General features: G+C 59.1%; 1 protein-coding gene across 5 annotated transcripts in view; it reads left to right on the forward strand.

Moving 5' to 3' along the window:
* Hdac4 (histone deacetylase 4) overlaps window positions 1-21,665 on the forward strand; it is a 257,766-nt gene that overhangs the window by 195,263 nt on the left and 40,838 nt on the right. For 3 of the 5 annotated variants that reach the window (XM_027951670.2, XM_071619494.1, XM_071619496.1), the window contains exons 8-13: window positions 1,843-1,974; window positions 5,229-5,341; window positions 9,445-9,561; window positions 9,641-9,839; window positions 12,070-12,308; window positions 19,205-19,462. In XM_027951670.2, coding sequence (XP_027807471.2) covers window positions 1,843-1,974; window positions 5,229-5,341; window positions 9,445-9,561; window positions 9,641-9,839; window positions 12,070-12,308; window positions 19,205-19,462 — 1,058 coding nt within the window. The remainder of the gene's footprint in view (window positions 1-1,842; window positions 1,975-5,228; window positions 5,342-9,444; window positions 9,562-9,640; window positions 9,840-12,069; window positions 12,309-19,204; window positions 19,463-21,665) is intronic. The other 2 variants (XM_071619495.1, XM_071619497.1) reach the window with 1 other exon arrangement.

Genomic DNA, 21,665 nt, shown 5'->3' on the forward strand with positions numbered 1-21,665 from the left:
ATCCATCCCGCAGGGGCTGGAGGAGATCCCTGTGATGATCTGCAATAGCACAGCTAGTCTGTGGCCAGCTCAGAATGTCCTTGTCACACTGTCTCATGATGCCACACTGACTACTCCAGGGTTATCTGGGCAGCTCTGGAGAGAAGACCCTCCCACACAGGGCCATGGACAGCCAGGCTCCGCCCTGTGGGTGGATGCAGCATCTCAAAGGCTACTTCTGTGGTCTGTAGCTTCTATCTCTAGACCCAGCAAGGGGTTGCAGGAACCCTGGTGGGCCTCAGCTGAGAGTTTGGTGGTGGGAAAAAAAGTGTTCTTTTTTTAAGTAACCAGGCAGATTTTGGCTTCTTTTGTTTTGGCTTTTAAGTAATGTAAGAAAAATGAATAGAGAAATGGAACACGTGGGTCTGTGCTGTTAACAGAGGTGGGGTCCGCTGTGTCCACGCTGTTTGTCCTTCAGCCTTAATCAGCTGCCGTCCAGGTGGACTGTCCCTTGCTGTTTACAGATGCCGTGAATCAGACAGCCCCGCACCCTGAGTCAGTGCCCCCAGAGCAGCCAGGGGACCCTGGCAAGTCTGGCACCTTGGTGAACACAGCCTCCATTTCTCCAGAACCTGGTTTCTCAGGCCTCTTCCCATGGAGGAGGCTGGTGGTTGCCTACACAACCCAGGCCCATGGTGGAGTCAGCTGCCTGGGTCCAGCACAAGCAGGGAACTTCCCTTTCCAGAAAGTCCAAGAGCAGCAGGGGACTGAGTGCGGAAAGCTGGCGTCTCACTACTTACAGATCCACAAGTGCCAGAAGGGGAGAGGAGCCTGGACACGGCTTTAGAGCCCGGGCGAGGCCAAGCCGGAGGCTGCAGTCAGAGGAGTCCAGAGATGGCGCTAGAGCTGGGGGGGCCAGGGTGGTGGCTGCAGTCAGTCCTGGACCTCTCTGCCTGAGCTCCCACGGGGCCACCTAGGGACTGTGACTTGATGGGTCTGGCTCCCACACAGAGGCGTTGGGGACCACTGTGGGCTTCCACATGCAGGTGGCCTCTGTCCACACAGGAGGGCTCTGACAGGCACCACGACAGGTCCCACGCTGGCTGTGCCAGTGGCAAGGTGAGCGCTGAGGGCGTCTGGCGCTGGCACTCAGACCCCAGAATTGGCTTGGGTGTCCTCACATCACGTGGGGTCGGGGCAGCCCTTCTTGCTTCTGAGCCTCGCTTGCCTTCACAGAGGCCACTGGTGTCTGAACTGGGCTGTGGGCATCTGCAGACGAAAAGGAAGCGCAAGATGTGGACTTCATGGCCACGGCCCCAAGAGGGCCCCCATTGTGTCCACTTCCCTCAGACTTCCAAGCAGTTGGATGTCTGCTTGGAAGGATCTAGGAGGAGGTTATATAAGAATTGTCACCACTAAATGACTGTCACCCACACTGGACCCTGCCTAGTAAATCAGACAGCAGCCCCGGTTCCGGTCTCCTGCTGAGGTGTAGGCTCTTCCTTTCACACGACACCCCATGCCAGCCCAGCACTGCCGTGTTGAGTGGTCATTACCCCAGTGTGCTTTTTTTTTTTTTTGATACCAGGAATTGAACTCAGGGGCACTTAATCCCTGAGCCCCCATCTCCAGCCTTTATATATTTCATTTAGAGATTGAGTCTCACTAAGTTGCTTAGAGCCTCCCTAAGTTGCTGAGGCTGGCTTTGAACTTGTGATCCTTCTGCCTAAGCCTCCTGAGCCACTGGGATTACAGGCGTGTGCCACCCTGCCTGGCCAAGTGTGCACATTTTTAAGCCACCATTGTGAAGCCCTTGACCCTCGCTGTGTCTGCCTCGCTGTGATGATATCTCCTTCTTTGCAGCTTCTGAACCTAACCTGAAATTGAGGTCCAGGCTTAAGCAGAAAGTGGCTGAGAGACGGAGCAGCCCTCTCCTGCGCAGGAAAGATGGGCCTGTGGTCACTGCTCTAAAAAAGCGTCCCTTGGATGTCACAGGTATGTCAGGCAAGCAGAGAAACTGCTCCTGCTGCCGCACTATGCAGCTTTCCTGTGGAAACTCTGTGGCTGGGCCTGGCGCCGTCAGCCCAGAGTGTCAGGCAGGCCACTGAGGGTCAGTACCAGGAATGCCTCAACAGGTGCCCGCTCCCTGGGTCAGGTATTAGGCCCAGGCATGGAAACGTGATGCGCCTTGTGTCCTGGGACATGTATTTGAGGTTCCTCTGAAGGTGTTCATGGTCAGCTGCCTGCTCCTGCCCGCTCCCCCTGCTCACAGAGCAGTGTCCATGAGCTTAGCAGGAGAACACCCAGGGGCTCCGCTGTTCCACTGTGGTACCTTGGTGCCTCTGGCCCCGTGAGTGGTCCACACCAGCAGAATGCCAACAGGCAGGGTCAGCACCCCCTCCCAGCCCCTTTCTGAGGGCAGCAACCTCACGAGCACCCCTGCCCAGACACCCCACTGTGAGGACCAGGGCCCACTGGGCCACTTCCTGCCTGTTGAGGACACACCTGCCCAGAAGCATGACTCCTCAGTCCCCCTCCACAGGTGTCCCCAGCATCTCCAGAGTTCCAAGTCCCCCAGGTGCATCCACTCAGCACCCTGTGCCCTGGGTGGACCCCAGCTCCTCACTCAGGGAGCACAGCCCCCAGCTGCACCCCAGCACCTCAGGTCCGATTCTCCAGGTGCACCTCCACTTTTCAAAGTCCTGGCACCAGGAAACAAGGGCTGCTCCCAGATGACCTGGAGAGGAGGCCAGGAGCACTGGAGGGCCGGGATGAGTGGGGCTGGTCCTGAGTGCCCTGGGCCGGTTTAGTCCAGTGTGTCCAGTGTGTCCTGGGGAACGTGCTGCTGCTGGGGAAGAGGCGGGAGAGGTTCCCAACTGGCCCCCTCCTGGTGAATGGCCAGGTCTCTGCACAACCCTCCCCTGAGGCATGAGAGGAGAGCTTCCCTTCTGGACGTGGCCTGGCCATCCCTGCCCTACGTGCTCCAGGGCTCTCCAGCTGCCCTGGCCTTGGCCTTTGTGGACTCATTCGAGCTGAAGCCTTCATGCCGTTGGGAGTGCCCGTTTCGTCCTTGTCTTCCTTTGTGAATGGCTCTTTCCTCTGGTGGTTCTGTGTAGAGAGTTTCTGGCTAGAGAGATCAAGGGATGTTGGAGCCCAGCGTCTCATCAGTCTGATAAACTAGGAGGACTCAGCTGAAAACTGCTCCAACACTCAGGCACGTTGTCCCCGAGCGCAGGCTTGTTCAGGCTCTGGTACACGGGACCCCACAACGTCCCAGCCAAAGGTTGCTAAGATAGCGCCTTCAGCCAGCTGCTTCTGAGTGTCACACCTGTTGTCACCCAGTGACTGCTTAATGGTATGTAAATGTCAGAGCTGGGCACAGAAGCAGTGAGACAAGCTCCTTGCCTTCCCAGAGCTTATAGCCTCCTGGGGACCCCCGGCTGTCACATGGGTGGCCTGGTTAGTGCTGAGCTGTGCTGGATGAAGGGTGTGCCCCAGCAGCCCCAGGGCAGGGTGGGCAAGTAGCATAGTGAGACCAGAAGCTGTGGAGAAGGCGGCCTCTGAACTGTGGTCTGATGGACAGAGGAGACAGTGCTGGAGAGGAGCTAGGACAGTCAGGGCTGCAGGGAGGTGGTCCCACACACAGCGGGGAGGTGGTGGAGTCCTGGGGCAGGAGAGAGCCACGTGCGGGAAGTCACGGACAGGCAGCCTCGCACTCTGCCACTTGTTAGACTCAGGCTGGATGAAGAGCACGAGCCCTGCTGCCAGGCCTCTCCTCTCACCAGTGTAGACAGTCCACCGTGGTCCTGCAGGGCGCGTGCTTCCTCAGGTCAGAGTCCTGAGTGGGTCGGTTAAGGGGGTGGCAGTCGGGTGACTGTGTTTCATGGCTGCACGCTGCCCTGCCCGTGTGCACACAGTGGAGCGGCCACCTGTTCCTGCCAGGCAGCGTCAGAGGGTTTCCTGCAGACACTGTCAGGAAGAGGGCCCAGGCAAGGCCACTCCTAGGATGGCAATGTGGAGTCAGGGGTAGGAGAAGGCCGAGTGATGGCGGACACCTGCTCAGCCTAGGTGACGCCACCAGAGGGCCAAGCCACGCTCTGGAGTTGGCAATTGGTAGATGGAGTGAGTGAGAGGCACGAGAGAGGAGCGGGGCAGGAGGGGCCTATGACAGGAGCTGGCCAAGGTCGGGTAGATGGCAGGAGCAGGGGGTAGGGCCTGGGCGCTGGCTCAGGAATGTGGCCGCCCAGCTATTCCTGGGTGGGTAGCTCGGTCCACAGAGGACGTGAGCCTTCAGCCTGCCCACATCAACTTGAGGAGAGTTCGCCTTTGGTGTCCTCCGCAAGCAGGGTGGCCTAGGGAAGGTGACATTACTGGCTCAGCTTTCTCTGTGCAGAGGGGATAATGATGGCGCCCACCTCATAGCTCAGCACAGCGCAGCTGCTGGAGCTGAACCTGCCTGCTGTGGAGCACAAGGGACAGTGGCTTCCATGCCCACCATCTATCCCCGTCCTCTTCCTTGTCACCCAGGGATACCCTTGAAGCCAGTTTTCAGTCTGCTCTGTGGACAGCAGCCTCCTGTGGGCTGGGGTGCTCTCCAGTTGGATGAGTAGGTACTGTGTGCTCAGGGTCAGGACACAGAGGAGGAATTCCCCAGCCCCCCTCAGGGTCCCTGCTGTGTCCAGAGTGGGGGCCAGGGGCCCGTGTGAGAAGAGATGGACCTGCCTTGGCTCCTCTCACAAGTCGTGGTCAGCTGGAGCCTGCCCAGGCCCCTGGCTCTTTTGCTGGGCACTTGCTGATCCTGGGAAAACCAGGGGGTGACATTCCCAGCAGTCATGGAGAGCTTCTTCATTAACTAGCTTTTTAGTGAGCACAGTGAACTTGACCTTCCGCCGTGGGGAGTTGCTTGGCTTCTGCGTTCTTAGTCTGTTGTTGCTAGGATGTTGATAAATGTTTAGGAGCTTACCTCTCAGGTGCTTCAAACCGTCCTGAAATGCACGGGAGCCATGGAGTTGATAGCAAGCACTCCCCAGAGGGCTCTGCAGAGGCTGCACGGAGTCCTGAGTTCTACAGACTCACCAGGAGGTAGCAGCAAGGCCGAGGAATCGGGATAGCCTCCTGTTGCCCACTCTGGAGTCGTGGCCATGTTCTTTCTGCTTGGGATTTGTGCGGGCCAGCAGGCTAGCAAGCGGAAAACGACAGAGGCGGCTGCCACCCCGGGCCTGGCCCCAGCCACTGTCTCTCACTTGCAGACTCTGCGTGCAGCAGTGCCCCGGGGTCTGGGCCCAGCTCACCCAACAGCAGTTCCGGCAACGTCAGCACTGAGAATGGCATCGTGCCTGCTGTGCCCAGCGTCCCAGCCGAGGTCAGTGTACTCCCAGTCAGTGGCATGCCTGCTCTGTGCCATCCAACCCTTACACTCACCCTGAACTGGCCAGCATGGGGCAAGGGGAACTGGCATGGGGGTGGCCCTGGGGAGAGCTTTTCTGGGCATTACCTCCCCACCTTCATCGCAGCCCCCCTGAAATATGAGCACCCTAGTTCTCCACACACCCGGGGCCCTCCAGCCCCATCTCTCCCCAAGCATGTTCAACAGAGGGTGTCATGATGCAGGTGACATGCACGGGGTCCTGGCAGGCAGCAGGCCTGTGGGAGGAGTTGCTGGGTGAGAACGACAGGGTCACGTTGGGGAGACACAAGGAGCACTGAGCAGCAGGAGTCGGGGAGCGGGCGGCTCCCCCACGGTTGGCACCGCAGGGCAGACAGGGAACCAAGGGCTCCAGGCATGAGACCCAGCACCCCTTCTTTGACCCTGCTTTTAATGCACTCTGAGGGGTGCAGTGATCCGGGAGGGTGTGAGCAATGAGCATGGGCCAGGAGTGCTCTGACGCCACTCGGGGGGTGACTCCAGGCGCTGGAGCTTCAGCAGACGAGGGTGCACCCACCCAGTGCTGTGGGTCGCCCCTGCCTGGCTGCAACAGGTCCCGGCACCCTCATCCCCTGTGCTCACTGTCCAGCGTCCCCATCCCGAGGGCCAGCACAGGGAGGGTAGCTCCACAGCTGGTGGGGAGAGGTGGGCCAGCCAGGATACAAGGGTCTGGAGGGTTCAGGGTGCTGGGCCTGGGAGAGGCACGGGGGCTGCTTCAGCAGCGAGCTTTCTGATGGATTGGCCAGGAAGGCTGCCTGCCGCAGGGCCGCGTGCAGCAGAGCGTACGAGCCTCCCGCGTGTTCTGAGCGTCAACCTACAGAGGCTGCAATTTATTAAGTGTAGTTGTTTGCTTCTTAAATATTTAGAAAGGATTGCTGCCCTTCCAAAGGTTGGCAGATCCAAGCTGGGACACGCGGGCTTAGCATTTTCGTTTAAAGTCCCAACCCTCTGTGTATAAAAGGTGTTGTAGAGACGAGGGCCACGGCTGGGAGGGATTCCCCAGGGTCGCTGTCTCTGGGCTCCTCAGTTCCTGTTCCTCTTATTTTTACGTTATACTTCAATTTCTCTTCTTATCTGTGCTCTTCAACCGACCAGTTTAGGTATGTACTTACTTATTAGATGTTTTAACAGCCCTCTGCGAGCAGGCCACAGCTGGGCTCTGCCTACAGTGAACTCAGAATGCAGCTGGAAGTCGCTCCCTCCCTGGGGAGTCCCCAGGGTCGCTGTCACCTCTCCCTGGGGTGTCCCCCAGGGTCTCTGTCACCCCTCCCTGGGGAGTCCCCAGGGCGCTCTCACCCCTCCCTGGGAGGTCCCAGGGTTGCTCATGGGCACAGAGGCTCATTTGATGTGTGCATTTGGAAACATCGTAGCAGTGCCTTTTTGTGGGGACCTGTATGGTTCTGGTTTAAGTTATATATTGATTGTTATAAACTGTGGGATATATGACTTAAGCTACTGTAAACTCAGAGACATATAAAAGGGGTCACAAGAACTATACAAGTCTGACCGTCCAGGTTTCACCTCAGATGCTCATCACCACAGGTGGGGGTGGCCTGTGATGCTGGACCACACATGGACATCCCTTTAGGATCTCAGATGCCATTAGGATTGGTGATTTTCAGAGCTTCTGCTAACTGGCCAAGGGCTGGCTCGTCCTCCCATGTGGTCCAGAGGCAGCAGGACTGCCCTAGTGGGGCAGCTGGTGCAAATGGAGGTGGCATGGTGGTCCTGGCTCTCTCTGCTTCCTCTGGCCATTGCCCTGAGGCCACTATGGAAGACCACCATGTCCTGCAGGCCCTCTAGGGGAAGCAGAGCTCTGGAGCCAGAATTGAGGTGCAGGTGCTCCAGCCACAGGCCCTTGGGCTTCTGAGGAAGCCAGTGCCTCTGCTAGAAAGCAGACCAGCCCGTCCTGGAGCGACAGAGCTCGGGGCCTGCTCCCAGGTGCCCCCTGGAGACAGCAGGAGCATCCACTTCTTCTCAAAAGGGCAAATTCACAGAAGCAGCTTTATTTCTCAGAGTGACTAGGTTAAAAAAAAAAAAATGTTGATTATAAAGGAATCACAACTTCCAAACGAGCAGTTCTCCTTAGGGAGAGCCCTGCTGTCCTGGGCAAGCCCGGGCGTCTTCTCAGAAGCATGACTTGCAGATATATCTTTCACTTTTGAACCCCCCTCACCAAAAAAAAAAAATGTCTAGGAAAAGCCTATCCCAGAAGCCACATGGTCACCCCTTGTGCATAGGCATCTGTGCAATATGTGGCCATTCCCAAGGGCGGTCAGAGCAGTTCCTCTGAGAGCAGAGGCTCTGTCAGTGTCCTTCCAGGGACACAGCTGCAAGTTCCTGGTGAGCATTTGCAGGGTGAGGCAGGGGTTGGTCTCCAACAGGATACCTTGGCTGAGCGTGCAGATTGCGGGCATGAGCAGCAGATGGCCATTGCCCTGGGGGCACTGTGGAAAGACCATCGCATCCTGCAGGTGCCCTCCTGCTACCCGCCCCATGTTCTCTAGCAGGGCTGCAGACAGATCACCTCCCTTACCTCAACTTATCCCGATGTTCATTTCATAAATTGTTTTCTTGTAAATGAAATTTTAAAGTACTCAAGCTGCCCCTCTGCCTTTGTGATATGATGGAATTGTCGAGTCACATGCCATGCAGATTCCTGCCTGCCCACCATGCTAGCTGAACCATAGTTGGCTCTTGCTTTCCTTTAGAGTGCACTTGGATGGGTCTTCTGTGCGTGGTGCAGACCAAGTAAATCCTGGGCCCCTGCCAAGCCCATCCATTCTGCAAGCAGGCTAAGTGCCGGCATCTGGAGGAACAGGCAGGGAGGGCCAGGCGTAAAGCAAAGGTTGTGTCCAGGGTGAGATGCTGCACTTGGGTGGAGTAGCATCTGTCCTCTGCTACTTCCTCAGGCTTACGCTTGAGTAGTCTGAGCTCAGTTTTAGAAAGTACATGATTCTATGACGTGTTTTTTCTACTTAAAACTTGATCACAAAAGAGCATCCAGATAATGCTCATCGGGGCATTTCTGGACCTCTTGCAAGTCGAGTGTGTGGCGCACCTTTGTTCATTTAATGCCGTGTGGCTGGAGCAGGTGCTCATCGCAGCTGTGAGGCTGCTGCCATGAGCAGCCCAGTGGCCAGGTCCTGTGTGCACATGGGCCTTTTCCTTAGGAATCCTTCTTAACACCGCATCCTAAGAGCAGAGTTTCAGGATCAAGGTCAGCTCCACTTTTAAGGCTTTTGATATATGGCCAAATTGTTCTGCAGAAAGCACCACAGTTTGCCATCTTCCAGTAATGTGTTTCCCTTTCTCTGTTCCAAGATGGTATTAGCATTTTAAAAAGTCATTGCCAGTGTGCCAGGCACAGTGGAACATGCTGTGATCCCAGCAGCTCAGGAGGCTGAGGCAGGAGGATTATGAGTTCAAGGCCAGCTTCAGCAACTTAGCAAGACCCTGTCTCTAAATAAAACCTAAAACAGGCTGGGGAGGTGGCTCAGGTGTTAAGTGCCTCTGGGTTCAATCCCCAGTGCCCAAAATCAGGTTGTCGCCACGCACTCAGTCCTTAAGCGTGTTCTCAGACGGCTGATGACGTTGCGTGTTTTCTTCATGAGTTTATTCCCCCTTAGTACGATATCTTCTGTGGTCCCTGGTTTCGGCTGTGGACTTTCCTCACTTTGGGTTGTTCCTTGGTTTGTGAGCACTTTGCATATGAACCTCTGTCTGCCCTGTACCATGCTGATAGCCACAGTTTTCTGCCTTCTAGGAAGGAGAGCAGGGTTGTTTTTTTTTTTTCAATGATTTCTGCATTCATTATCATGTTTGGAAAGATATTCCCAGCCACAAAAATGTGTTTTTACTGTATTGTCCTAGTTGTCTTCTGCTTGTTTTATGGTGTACAAGCAAATTGAATGAGGAGCAAGGTGCAGTGACGAGAAGACCGAGGACTGCTGCTAGGGAATGGCCCAGGCGCCCACCTTTCTCCAGGTGCGCACCACTTCAGAGGCTCTAGGGTGACGGTCACTGTGTTCTGTCTGCAGACCAGCTTGGCGCACAGACTTGTGGCTCGAGAAGGCTCGGTCGCCCCACTCCCCCTCTATACGTCACCGTCTTTGCCCAACATCACCTTGGGACTTCCTGCCACCGGCCCTGCTGCTGTAAGTCAGCCTCCGGGGGTCTGTGGCTCGGGGCGCGGTCGTGGCCCTGCGCCCAGACATCCCTGGCTGTGCTTTCCAGGGTGCAGCGGGCCAGCAGGAGGCTGAGCGACTGGCTCTTCCTGCCCTCCAGCAGCGGATCCCCCTCTTCCCCGGCACCCACCTCACCCCCTACCTGAGCGCCTCTCCTCTGGAGCGGGATGGTGGGGCGGCTCACAACCCTCTTCTGCAGCACATGGTCCTGCTGGAGCAGCCGCCTGCACAGACGTCCCTCGTCACAGGTGAGCATGTGGGCCTCGTGCTGTAGCCAGGGCTTTGGCAGTGTGGGGCTTTCCTGCTGGGCCTTGTGTGGCTTCTGGAGCAGGCGGGACAGCACAGGGCATCTGTCTCCAGGCCTGCCAGTGCTGTGTGTGCACCTGGCCTGTGACTGGGCCACCTTCAACCGCAAGCAGCTCGGTTGCTGCTTCCAGGCAGGTGCCAGGCACCCCTCTACTCATTCCCAGGAGGAGCCCTCTGGCCAGGGTTTCTGTGTGGGTCGAGGTGAGCACATATTGGAAGCACAGAATTGACTTGGGCAAATAATTGGTTTCTGTTTGGCAACAAAACACTGTAGAAATGTGTGCTGAGGACGGTTATGTTTAGAAAAACACGATTTAGAGGACAACGAGAAGGCTGCTGTGATGACCTAGTGACAGCAGCAGGAGAGCTGTTCAGAAGTGCTGGGATTTGTGGTGCTGTCCAGCATACACCCATGGGTTGGATCCGCATGCCTGTCCATGACGTCCTTAGCTCAAGTGGCTGTTCTCCTGGACATCTATGGGCTTGTTCAAAATTTGCCTTTGGACTGACCTCAGTGCTGGCCTGGCCAGCCATGCACCCACAGTGGGCAGAGCCCTGTGCCTGTCGTGGTGGGGTGCTGGCCAGAGGCCTGTGGGGCTAGCTCTGGGGTCTGTTGGCTTCCTTGCATCCTGCTGCTGCTGCTCCCTAAAGCTTTGGCTGTGGTCACCATGGGTCTGGGCAGGAGTGGTGCACTGGCTCTGAGTGTCTATGTGGACAGAGGAGATGCTACTCCAGCCCTGAGTGCAGATCTCACCCTAGACCCAGGCTTTGCTTCATGCCCAGCCCTCCCTGCCTGTTTCTCCACTTAGCCTCCTCTGACATGGGAGGTCGCTTGTAGTCTGTGTGCCTCTTTGCCATCAGTGAGGTAGGGTGCTCAGATATGAACTACCTGAGTCCCTGCAGGGTAGCACCAGCACCTGCCATTCCCATTGGTGTGGGTCTCCTGGTTGGGATAGTAGTCTTCACCTTCCGCCTCCCACACCCTGCCCCAGGGCCCTGCCCACCCTTCCCAGCATCTCCCGGGCCCTTCCCCTCACTCCCTGCCATGTGGCCCTGATTCCAGGTCTCTTGGCATCTTCCTGAGGGAGGATGCCTCCTGAGCAGGGTTCCAGCAAGCTGTCCTCTTCTAGGACAGCAACACTGGGTACAGGAGCCACCGGCCACAGGAGGTTTCAATTCAGAGTGCAGTGTGGTTTCTCAGGCACTGTGCAGCATCTCGGATGCACAGGTGGCCCCAGCCCCCTGTGGACCGCGGCCTTGTTGCGAGCTTGCTTTCCACAGCTCGGTCAGGGCAGAGGCCCAGCTCCTCAGCATTGGCTCCAGCCTTGCAACGGGGCCTCCCTCCTCCCCAGGCAGCACCCTGGATGGGCAGTGCAGGAGGCGTATGGATACAAGTGCCATCTTCCAAAGACCTTTCCTTGCATTGGGCTGGCTGTGCCTGGCCCTGCAGCTGCCCATCCCTCTGTCCCCATGCTGTGCCCACAGCCCTGCGCTCACTTGTGCCTCCCTGCAGCTGCTGAGTGCACCTGGTCTCTGCTCTCCATGCCGTGCTCCGGGAGAAGACTTGCTTCCTTCTGCCTGCTTCCTCTCCTCCCTTCCCACAGCCACTGGGTTTGGTTCACAGTGAATGTGCACCAAACAAGGTGCAGTGCAGCCCAGCAGAGCTCAGGGCCTTGGAGGTGGCCTGGTGTCTCGTGGCAAGTTTTGCTCTCAGTTTGTCTCTGAGTTCCTGCAGATTGGCCACAGACCTTCCCTCGTGCTGGTCATGGGATGTGTAAGGGTGTGCATACCAGAGCTAGAACACCCTGCTTCCATGGGTGCTCTGGACACAGAGGTCCCTGTGGGAGAAGTGACAGACCAGTCCCCAGGGGCAGTGTGTTCCCCGACCTCTTGAAGCTGCCTCTTCTGTGCAGAACCGCTGATTCAGTGCCTTGACCTGATCCTCAGGAGCCTCCAGATGATAGTCTCTTTCTCCAAGCCCGAGCCCACGTGAGCTCTGCCTGTAGCTGGACTAGCCCCTCAGCAGGACACCTGGTGGCCCCGTGGGAGAGGGTGCCTGGGCTGCCAGGTGTGCGTCACGGTCGTCTCCATCAGTCACTCAACAGCCTTCTCTCCTCCCCTCTCTTCCTCCTCTCTCTCCCTCTGCTGTTTCTTCCTCCATATTATCTTCAGACTGGTATCTTTCAGGCCTGGGAACGCTGCCCCTCCACTCACAGCCCCTGGTTGGTACGGACCGGGTGTCCCCATCCATCCACAAGCTGCGGCAGCACCGCCCTTTGGGGCGCACACAGTCGGCACCACTGCCGCAGAACGCACAGGCGCTGCAGCACCTGGTGATCCAGCAGCAGCACCAGCAGTTCCTGGAGAAGCACAAGCAGCACTTCCAGCAGCAGCAGCTGCACATGAGCAAGGTGGGTCCAGGCCGGGCACGTGGGCTGGAGACTGGGGAGGACAGCCGGGAGCAGCTCACGCAGCTACGGGGAGAGGCCCAGGGCTTTCCCGGCCCAGGAGCCTGGTACAACGCGGGGGGTGGGCCACGTGGTCAGCTCTTCTTTCCTGGGTTTCCTAAGACCATTCACCGAGTAGGGATTCACTCCAGCCACTGCTGAAGACGCCAGCTTTACAGTGGTGCTGTCCCAGAAGCATCCTTCCCAAGCCCCTTCACACTGTCAGAGGTGTTTGGGGCCAGGAGAGCCCGCAGAGGTCCTTGTACCAATAGAAGTCTCCGGAGTCACCAAAGCCACCTCCAGGAGGAAGTGGCAGGATTGTGTGCTGCAATGCTGGGTGAGGGGAACCCAGGTGCTTAGTGAGGTCTCGTCAGACGCTGGCCTTAGAAGCAAGTACCCTAGCACTAGGGGAAGTGAGCTGCTGGGGACGCCCTGTGATGCCTCTGAAGGCTGCACTCCAAGTTACCCAGGACCCGCCACTCTCCTCCGGGAGGGAAGGAGACAGCCACACACACGCTGGTCCTCAGTACCAAGCAGCCAGCACCCACGTCCCACCAGTGGAGCGCTGTGACGTGGGGAGCTGTAACACAGGTGGGACAAACCAGTCCCAACAGCACATGTTGGATACTTTCCTGGTGTGAACTGCCCAGAACAGGCCAGAGACGGCAAGGGGGGTGTTGTGGGAAGCTGGGGAGTGACTGCCAGTGGGGACAGCGTTTCTTATTAGGGATGATAGAAGTGTTCTCAGATGATGAAAGGTGACTACACAACTATGTAAGTTTGGGAACTACCGATTCATGCAATTTAAAGGTTTGAATTTTATGATCTATAAATTATAGTAGACCCCTCTTATTTGCAATGGTGGATAGTGCTGAACTCTTTATAAAAGCACTATGACACCAGAGTAATTGAACTGATAACTGAGATTGTTACTGAGTGCTAACCAGGAGGGTAGCATATTCTGTGTGGATACACTGGACAAGGGACTGGTTCACATCCTGGATGAGATAGAGCAGGTTGGTGTGAGATTCTATCATGCTACTCAGATAAGGAGGCAGGTTTTAAAAACTTAGGAGTTTTTTAATTCTGGAATTTTTTATTCAATATTTTTGGACCTTGCTTGGCCATGGGAAACCAGATGAAGGAGAACTACCATATGTCTCAATAAAGTTGTTACAAGAAAGAAATAAGAGGATGAGATAATAGAAGGGAACCTGTGGTTTTCTGAAGGAAGTGCTGAGGCTGTGGCAGACTCGAGGTTTCTTCACTCTTGTCTTCCCGCAGCACCTGGCCATGGCTCTTGTTGGCAGGTCCAGGCCTTCTGTTTCCCTGAGGAATGAGGATGAGGAAGGACGGTGGGAGGAGAGTCTTCTGGGAGGCCAGGATCCTGACCCCACCACGTGCAGAGGCAGGGCCAGGAGGGGAGCGCTGAGCGGGCAGCACCATCACCACACTCCAGCCTGGCCCAGGCTCTTCTCAAGGGTCCCTTTGCTCTGAGACAGTGGTGGCTTTCGCCAGGTCTCTCCTGCTGCGTCCTCTGTTGCAGGCTGAAAGGCACATGATCGAGGAGGTGGCCCCTGGGTGCCTTGCTCTCAGGTGGCAACGTCCCCAAGCTAGATGCCCCACATGGGCCAAGACCAGGCGTCTCCTGCCCAGTGGGCACAGGATGTTCGCTCGCCACCCACCCCAGGGCCTCTCAGCCCCAGAGGCCTTTTGCCGGACAGCACTGACTGGCAGAAGGGGGGACTGCTGCGTCCCCGTCCCTCGCTCACAACTGCACTCTGGGCGACGGGCATGGCGGGCATGGCGGGCATGGGCCACATGTTGCGCTTGGGGTCAGAAAGCCTCCCGCGTCTTCCCAGAGCCAGCTTCAGCTGCCTAGTCTCCTTTGGCTCCATGTGAGTGACAGGGCGGGAGGCCTCCGGAAGGCGGGGACACCAGTTCACATGCGGTGAATTCTTGAAAAGAGCAGTTCAGGAGTGGGGTGATCTCACTGGGTTTTGTTACATGATGGATTTACAGTAGCAATGGCAGGTGATTGACACGTTTGTACAGTGTTTCCTGCGGCGCCCGGGAAACGAGGATCTTGTCTAGCAACTCTCACCACTGCTCTGCCCTGGGTCTCTGCGGATGTCATTCTGGGAGCTTGTGCCCCCGAGGGACTGCAGCTCGGCTCTGGCAAGGCGAGCCGTGCTTGGCACAGTCGGGGAGGCAGCGTGGTGTTGCTGGCCGCTGCAAGTACCTCCAGGATGTCACCAAGAGCAGGAGAGGCCACCCAGCCCTCCCGTTGTGTCCCCAGCAGCCTGATGGGCTACTCTGGCTTCCTGGGCTCCCCAGGGGAATGGCCCTGGAGCTGGCTCTCCTCAGGTCCCCTGGGCCAGGACTGGGGTGTCGCCCATGCCCTAAGTACGTGGGGTGGGTCCTGCAGCCTCACCCTTGGCCTGCTGCCAGGTCTGTTGGCTGTCCACGGGAGTCGTGCCTTTCCTTTCCCTGGAGGATGTCCACGCGGCCTGGGCCTGGTCAGGGCCATTCTTGGAGCTTAGGCCCACCCGACTCCCAGGCAGCTAAAGTGGGACTGTGCTCGGAGGTGGTGGGTTCCCACCCACACAGGCTTCACAGCTTCCAACGTGAGAGCATGGACACGTCTTAATTGTCCACTTATCAGTGTGTCCAGCTGTTTAGATATTGGCATATTCGCCTGTGTGGCTTTGGCCCTGGACTCCAGTCTGGCTTCTTAAAAATTTATTGTTCCAAATATGGAGGTGTCTTGTTCTTGCTCAGTTGGTAAAGGTCCTTAGTGTCCCAGAGGCCTCTAGACATCAGGCTGCTGTGTGGTGCGATTGCCGCTGCCACGACTGGCTCCTCCTAGCCCGTGGCCAGCTTCTCCTCCTGAAGGCAGTCTGTGGCGAGGCCCAGCCACAGCTCGCCTAGGAGAAGGGAGCTGAATTTCAGAGGAGCAGGAGAGAGTCCAGCTGTGGCCTGCCTCGCCAGCCCTGCGTCAGCGCCCAGCGAGGCTGGCTCTGCATCATGGATGGGGCTCTGACGCAGGCAGCTGAGCCTGCAGGGCTGCGGCCCCCCAGGAGCCTCTCTGCCCCGAGGATGTGAGCCATGCACCAGGGAGCAGGCAAAGAGGCCCCGGGAAGCCTTTGCCGCACCGGGCTCCTCTCCTGGAGGCCTGTGCCCTGTGTGCAGACCTGGGAAGGGCACCAGGAGGGAGTGTTCATGCCCCAGAGCTGCACCCTCGGCCTGCTATGGCTGGGCTTGGCCATCTCCCGCTGCTCCTTCTCCTCTGCCTAGGGCTATCCACCTGCCCCCTCCCCAGGAGGGCTGGAAACCCCACTTGAACGTCTTCAGGGAGCCCAAAAGGGCAGCGTTCCCTTGCCCACATCTTCAGCCATGCTCCTAGGCTCCTGTCTCCACGCCCGTCCTAGTGAGGGAGGGCAGGAAGCCCAAGCTGGAGTCTGAGCTCCTCAGCACCCAGCCCTCGGCCCTCCCCACAGAAGAGGCCTCAGCCACAGTCAGCACTGTGAGTTGCAAGGAGACAACCAGAAGCCTGCTGACCAGGCCTCTGAGGAGGACTCGAGGCCACTGTCACCCATGGTGCTGCACCTGCAGGCACTCGCCCAAGTCCCTGTCCAGGTCAGTGTGTTTCTCAACGAGAATGCTCCGAAGACAGGGCCCTGGACTGTTAACCACTCAGGACACGAAGAGCACGAGGGACCCCGGACAGGCCAGACAGGACTCACTGGCCAGCTGTCCACAGCACTGCTGTGTGGGTCTCGGGCTCGCTGCCCCCCTCACTGGCCTGTTTCTGGGTCTGTGCACCTGGGTATCTAGGTGAAGGGTGCTTGGCGCCTTCTGCTGTTCCTGCCATCTTCCTGTAGACTGCAGACCTAAGACAGACGGGGGAAGGCCAGCTTGTCCCTCTAAGCACACTGCCCCAGCCACCCTCTCAGACGAGCCTGCTTCCCTCCTGCAGTAGCTCCAGTGCTGTCACAGCCTGGTCCCCTCTGCTCCTCCATCCCCTGGAGCAGGGACCTTGGTGCAGTGTCCATTGTGTGGCTGCTGCCCTCTGCCCCTCTTGTCCACTGCAGCGCTGAGCCTTCCAGAAGGCCTTGCCAATGGCCTCGGGCCTTCCTGCCTCTGTCCCCCAGCTCTGGTCCCCCAGGCCCTCCTGCCCTGTCCCCCAGCTCTGGTCCCCCAGGCCCTCCTGCCCTGTCCCCCAGCTCTGGTCCCCCAGGCCCTCCTGCCCTGTCCCCCAGCTCTGGTCCCCCAGGCCCTCCTGCCCTGTCCCTCAGCTCTGGTCCCCCAGGCCCTCCTGCCCTGTCCCTCAGCTCTGGTCCCCCAGGCCCTCCTGCCCTGTCCCCCAGCTCTGGTCCCCCAGGCCCTCCTGCCCTGTCCCTCAGCTCTGGTCCCCCAGGCCCTCCTGCCCTGTCCCCCAGCTCTGGTCCCCCAGGCCCTCCTGCCCTGTCCCCCAGCTCTGGTCCCCCAGGCCCTCCTGCCCTGTCCCCCAGCTCTGGTCCCCCAGGCCCTCCTGCCCTGTCCCCCAGCTCTGGTCCCCCAGGCCCTCCTGCCCTGTCCCCCAGCTCTGGTCCCCCAGGCCCTCCTGCCCTGTCCCCCAGCTCTGGTCCCCCAGGCCCTCCTGCCCTGTCCCCCAGCTCTGGTCCCCCAGGCCCTCCTGCCCTGCCCCTCAGCTCTGGTCCCCCAGGCCCTCCTGCCCTGCCCCTCAGCTCTGGTCCCCCAGGCCCTCCTGCCCTGCCCCTCAGCTGTGGTCCTCCAGCTCTGGTCCCCCAGGCCCTCCTGCCCTGCCCCTCAGCTCTGGTCCCCCAGCTCTGGTCCCCCAGGTCCTCCTGCCCTGTCCCTCAGCTCTGGTCGCCAGGGCCTCCCTCAGGCTGGCTCATGTCTGGAGCTTCTGGCTCATCTGTCCACGAGCCCCTCCTGTGCTCCTCTGTGCTGGGCTGCAGACCTCATCCACTTGCCAGACTCAGACCCCCTTCCTTGCAGGCCCTCTCCTGGGCCCCAGGCTCGCACCAGTCTCCATGGCCAGGCTGTACCTGCCCTTCCTGGCCTCCCACCAGGGCCAGCTGGCATTTCTATAGGCCTCCTCTTGAGCCCTGGGGTCCAGGCCCCACCCCCTGTGGTCAGCCCTGCAATCTGGGCCTTTGTCCCTTCATTCTCCGCCCTGAGGCCACCTGCTCTACACCCTGCCTTCCGTCCATTTCCCAAAGGCTCAGGCTTTCCCAGACCCACCCTGCCTGTCCCTTTCCCTCCTTGGTGCCTCCCTCTCCTGCCTGGACTCCCACACCAGCCACTCTGGCCACTCTCAGGGGCTCCCTGGGTCTCCCAGAGTTCTGGGTCCCCTGCTCTCCTGCCCCAGCTCCTGAGCCTCCCATAAAGACTGTTTCCCCCTCATTCCCAGCCAGACTGCACCAGGCCCTAGGCTGGTGGGGGGCAAGATGCAGGAGCACTTAAGTCCTGTGAGGCAGTAGAGGCCAGGGTGGCACCCACCAGGCTCCTCTCCTCCTAACCCGTACAGCCAGGGTTCCGAGGTGTGGGGTGTGCAGGGAGACGTGGAGTTCATGGATCACAGAACCTTCAGGTGAGATGGATGTTGGAAAGTGGCTGTTTGAAGCCGCGGAAGGCTGTTGAGCTGGGCTGAGCCGTCCCCTTGTTTGTTGGAAGCAGGCTGCTCCTGCTTGATTGAGGGGTGACTGGAGGGTCTGCCGACGCTGTGTGCTTGATCCACAGTCGAGCTGGTATGGCGTAGTCACTGGCGCACCTGCGGTGAGGGTGCGCAGGACCTGGCTGTGACGTGTGTGGTCAGCAGTGCCGTGCTCGGGCCCCTGTGAGCTTGCCTTTTGCAGGAGTCTGCACTCTGACCAGCACACGGTACCCACACTCCCACTGCACTCTGCCTCGGTGACTGGCTTTCCAGCTGGTCTTTAATGTGCCAGCCACCTCTGTTGCCTCCACGTGGTAGCTCACCTTCTCCTGGCACCAGGCTGACCTACTCCATGCCCGGCCCAGACCTGTTTATAAACAAGCCCACACTTGGTCTGAAATCCTGGTCTCCCTGCAGCAGGCACGGGAGGGATGTAGAGGGTGACAGTCTCCAGGATTCTTGTGTGTCTGTGCAGGGACCATCCCCGAAACTGGCAAGAAGAACTGAAGCCTGAGCTTCCACCTAGCCCATTCCACAGAGTACGGGGCACACATTCAGCAGAAGTATGGAAGGACTCTTAGGAGCATGCACACTCTGTGATTTAGAAAGTGCCAGATCCCGGCAGCCCCAGGTTCCTTACAGAGCAGTCAGAGGGCAGAGCCCTGTCCACACCGCAAGGCCCCCTCAGCATGGGCCCTGGGCTGTACAGGCACCCCTCCCAGTCACAGCACCTCTTCTCACAGGTCCTGGGTCTGGGGAGCTCCAAGTGTGGGCGTGGGGATTTAGGAACCAGTCTGTCATTTCCCCAGAACACCTTCTCATCAGGCCCCTTCCCCAAGAGCCAGCAGTGCCAGTGCCTGCCTCTGCCCCTGTCCCCAGCCCTCCTGCCAGCTCAATGCTGTGTCACACTGGGCCCCCCGCTGCAGGAGGGGCTGTGTTTCTCTGGACAGCTGTGTCTGCAGCTGGTGCTGGCCTCTCCCCACACCTGCGACTTCTTCAAGCCCATGTGCCCGCTCCCAGAGGCTTCTAAGCACCAGGTGCCATCTGTCTCCAGCTGTAGCCTGGCTGGGCCTGTGCTGCGCAGCCCAGGACCAGGTCGTGGTGCCTGTGGCCTTGGTGCACTCCCGAAGTGCTGCCTTGGGAGGAGCCTTCTGCAGCCCAGGACCTCTGAGTCTGAGCTGGTTCCTCTGTGTTGCAGATCATCCCCAAGCCCAGCGAGCCGCCACGGCAGCCAGAGAGCCACCCCGAGGAGACGGAGGAGGAGCTCCGGGAGCACCAGGCCCTGCTGGATGAGCCCTATCTGGACCGGCTCCCAGGGCAGAAGGAGGCGCACACGCTGGCCGGTGTGCAGGTGAAGCAGGAGCCCATAGAGAGCGATGAGGAAGAGGCGGACCCCACACGGGAGGCGGAGCCAGGCCAGCGCCCACCCACTGAGCAGGAGCTGCTCTTCAGACAGGTGCCAGGGCAGGGCAGTGGGCAGGCGGTCACTGGGCAGCCACTTGCCAACCACCTTGGCCTGGAGTCTGTCCTGCATGAACTGTGGGCACCCACATTCATGTACCTGTTCTCAGCGAACAGCCCGTTCCCTAGAGCTGGTTCTCTTCAGGTCCGTAGAAGCCAGGCACTGGTGAGATTTAAATAACCCCAGACTGAGTCAGTTAAGAAGGTGGGCGGGATCGGGGCAGCAGCTGGGAGCTTGGGGGCCAAGGAGAGAGATGCTGGTGTCCAGCTTTGTAGAAAAGCACTCTGATGGGCTGTCCTGAGCCAGTGAGAGGTGAGGCACTGATTCACGCGCCCAGACTCCTAAGAGATGAAGAAATCCAGTGAATGATGTGTGAAGTCCCAGTGAAAACCAAAGTGGCCAAGGCAAGAGCGTACTTAGGATAGTCGACTAGTGGTCAGAAGCCAGGTCAGAAGCCAGACGGCCTCCGGGGAGGTCGCTCCCTCCTGAGGAGCAGGGCTGAGCCAGCGGATCTGAGCAGTGCTGTGGGCCATGCGTTCCAGCAGCCGGGCCAGTGCCTGGGTACTGCTTCTGGGGCACCCGGGCCACTGGCTGGCCCCCAGCCTTCTGGCTGGATTCCGTGACACTGCCTAGCCATGACAGCTCCAGCAGGTGGCGAGTGCTCCCTGCCCAGCCCCCCACCTGGCCCTGCTCACTCGGCCCTCCCTGGAGATGCAGAAAGTGGGCTGCAGCCTTGCTCCCGGCTCCCCGGGCCCAAGCCTGGATTCCAGGACTCTGTCCCCAGCAGCCATGCTTGCTGACCTGGCAGCTGGCCTGGTGGTGCTCCTGTCCTTTGTGGCTAGAGGTGACCTTCTCCAGTTCCTGCAAAGTCCAGTAGAACTCATGGTGACAGCAGCAACAGAAGCCCAGGTGGCGAGAGCTGCCGACCCCTGGCCCACCAGCCCTTGGGCGGCCCTTCCCACCCACCCTGTTTCTGGTGGGGCCCAGAAGGTCTCAAGGAAGGTTTACTGTGACTGAGACTCAGGATTCTGTCACGCAGATGCCAGGTTGGGTGCTGCGCACACACGGCCTCAGCTGGTGTCTGAGGTGGTGATGGGCATGCACTTGGGAGGAGGGCCTGGCTAGCTGTCCAGCATGAGACCCTCCCGGGGGAGTGTGGTGAGGCCCAGTACAGCTTACAGAGGTATGCATAGGATAGAGCACTGGACCTGCCCCGAGTAGCCATGTCGCACCTCAGGAGCAACAGTGGGTCACTAAGCCAGGCCCAGCCCGCTGTGGCCAGTGAGCCAGGCCTGTAGCACCTGGATTTCCTCTGCCCTTGACCTTGACCCTACTTCTTGGGCAGAAACCAGGGGCTGGGCCCGGGTTCTCCAGGTTCTCCGGCAGGTGGACCTGGCGCTCCATGGCCCTGTGGTCTCTTCATCACATCCGGCAGGGTGAGCCGGAGTGGGTGGAGACATCCTGCTTCTTCCCTGCTGTGGCCTGTGGCTGTGGCAGGAGGCCTTGGGAGGCTGGGCAGGCTTGTGCTCCTGCCAGTTCCCAGGTCCTGATGGGGACCCAGGTCCCTTGGGGGACCCAGGCGTGTCCACACCCTCCTGGCTCTGTCCTCCCTGGCCCCTGAACTGCGAGTGAATGTTCCTCTTCCCCCCGCAGTTCCTCCCTTCCTAGAGGGGGACACGGGGTGGGCAGAGGCCCAGGACGGGGAGCTGCTAGTGGAGGAATGAAGCTGCCCTTCTGTGTCTGTGATCACTTTCTGGCCAAGTTTGGCATCCAGATTAGAAACTCTTGGTCCAGACAAGACCAGTGGGAATTGATGAGGACAGCAGTCTGTGCTTGGGCCTCACCGCAGCCTGGCCACCATGAGCCTCCAGGGTCCCCAGGTGAGGTCAGTGCACCTCACCCCATATGGGCTGAGCCCTCAGCCTGGAGGGTGACCCCTGCTGCTCCTTCTGACTCAGGACCTCCTCAGAGAAGCCCTCGTGTCCCCTCACTGGGGCTCACCATGAGGAGGAGATGGCTTGTGCTGGAGCTCTCTGTCCACGTCTGGCTTCCTGCCAGGAGGCCGGGTGCTCGAGGCAGACCGCACCTGCCATTCTGCACCCTGACCTCACTTGGCATGGCCACAAGCACAGGAAGGTGGCCGTCTGTGGCTGGCTGACCCGGGGTGGGGCCTGGCCCATCTGTTCCCAGCCTGGGT

This window comes from Marmota flaviventris, chromosome 11, assembly GCF_047511675.1.
Source record: "Marmota flaviventris isolate mMarFla1 chromosome 11, mMarFla1.hap1, whole genome shotgun sequence".
In the NCBI taxonomy this organism is placed as follows: Eukaryota; Metazoa; Chordata; class Mammalia; order Rodentia; family Sciuridae; genus Marmota; species Marmota flaviventris.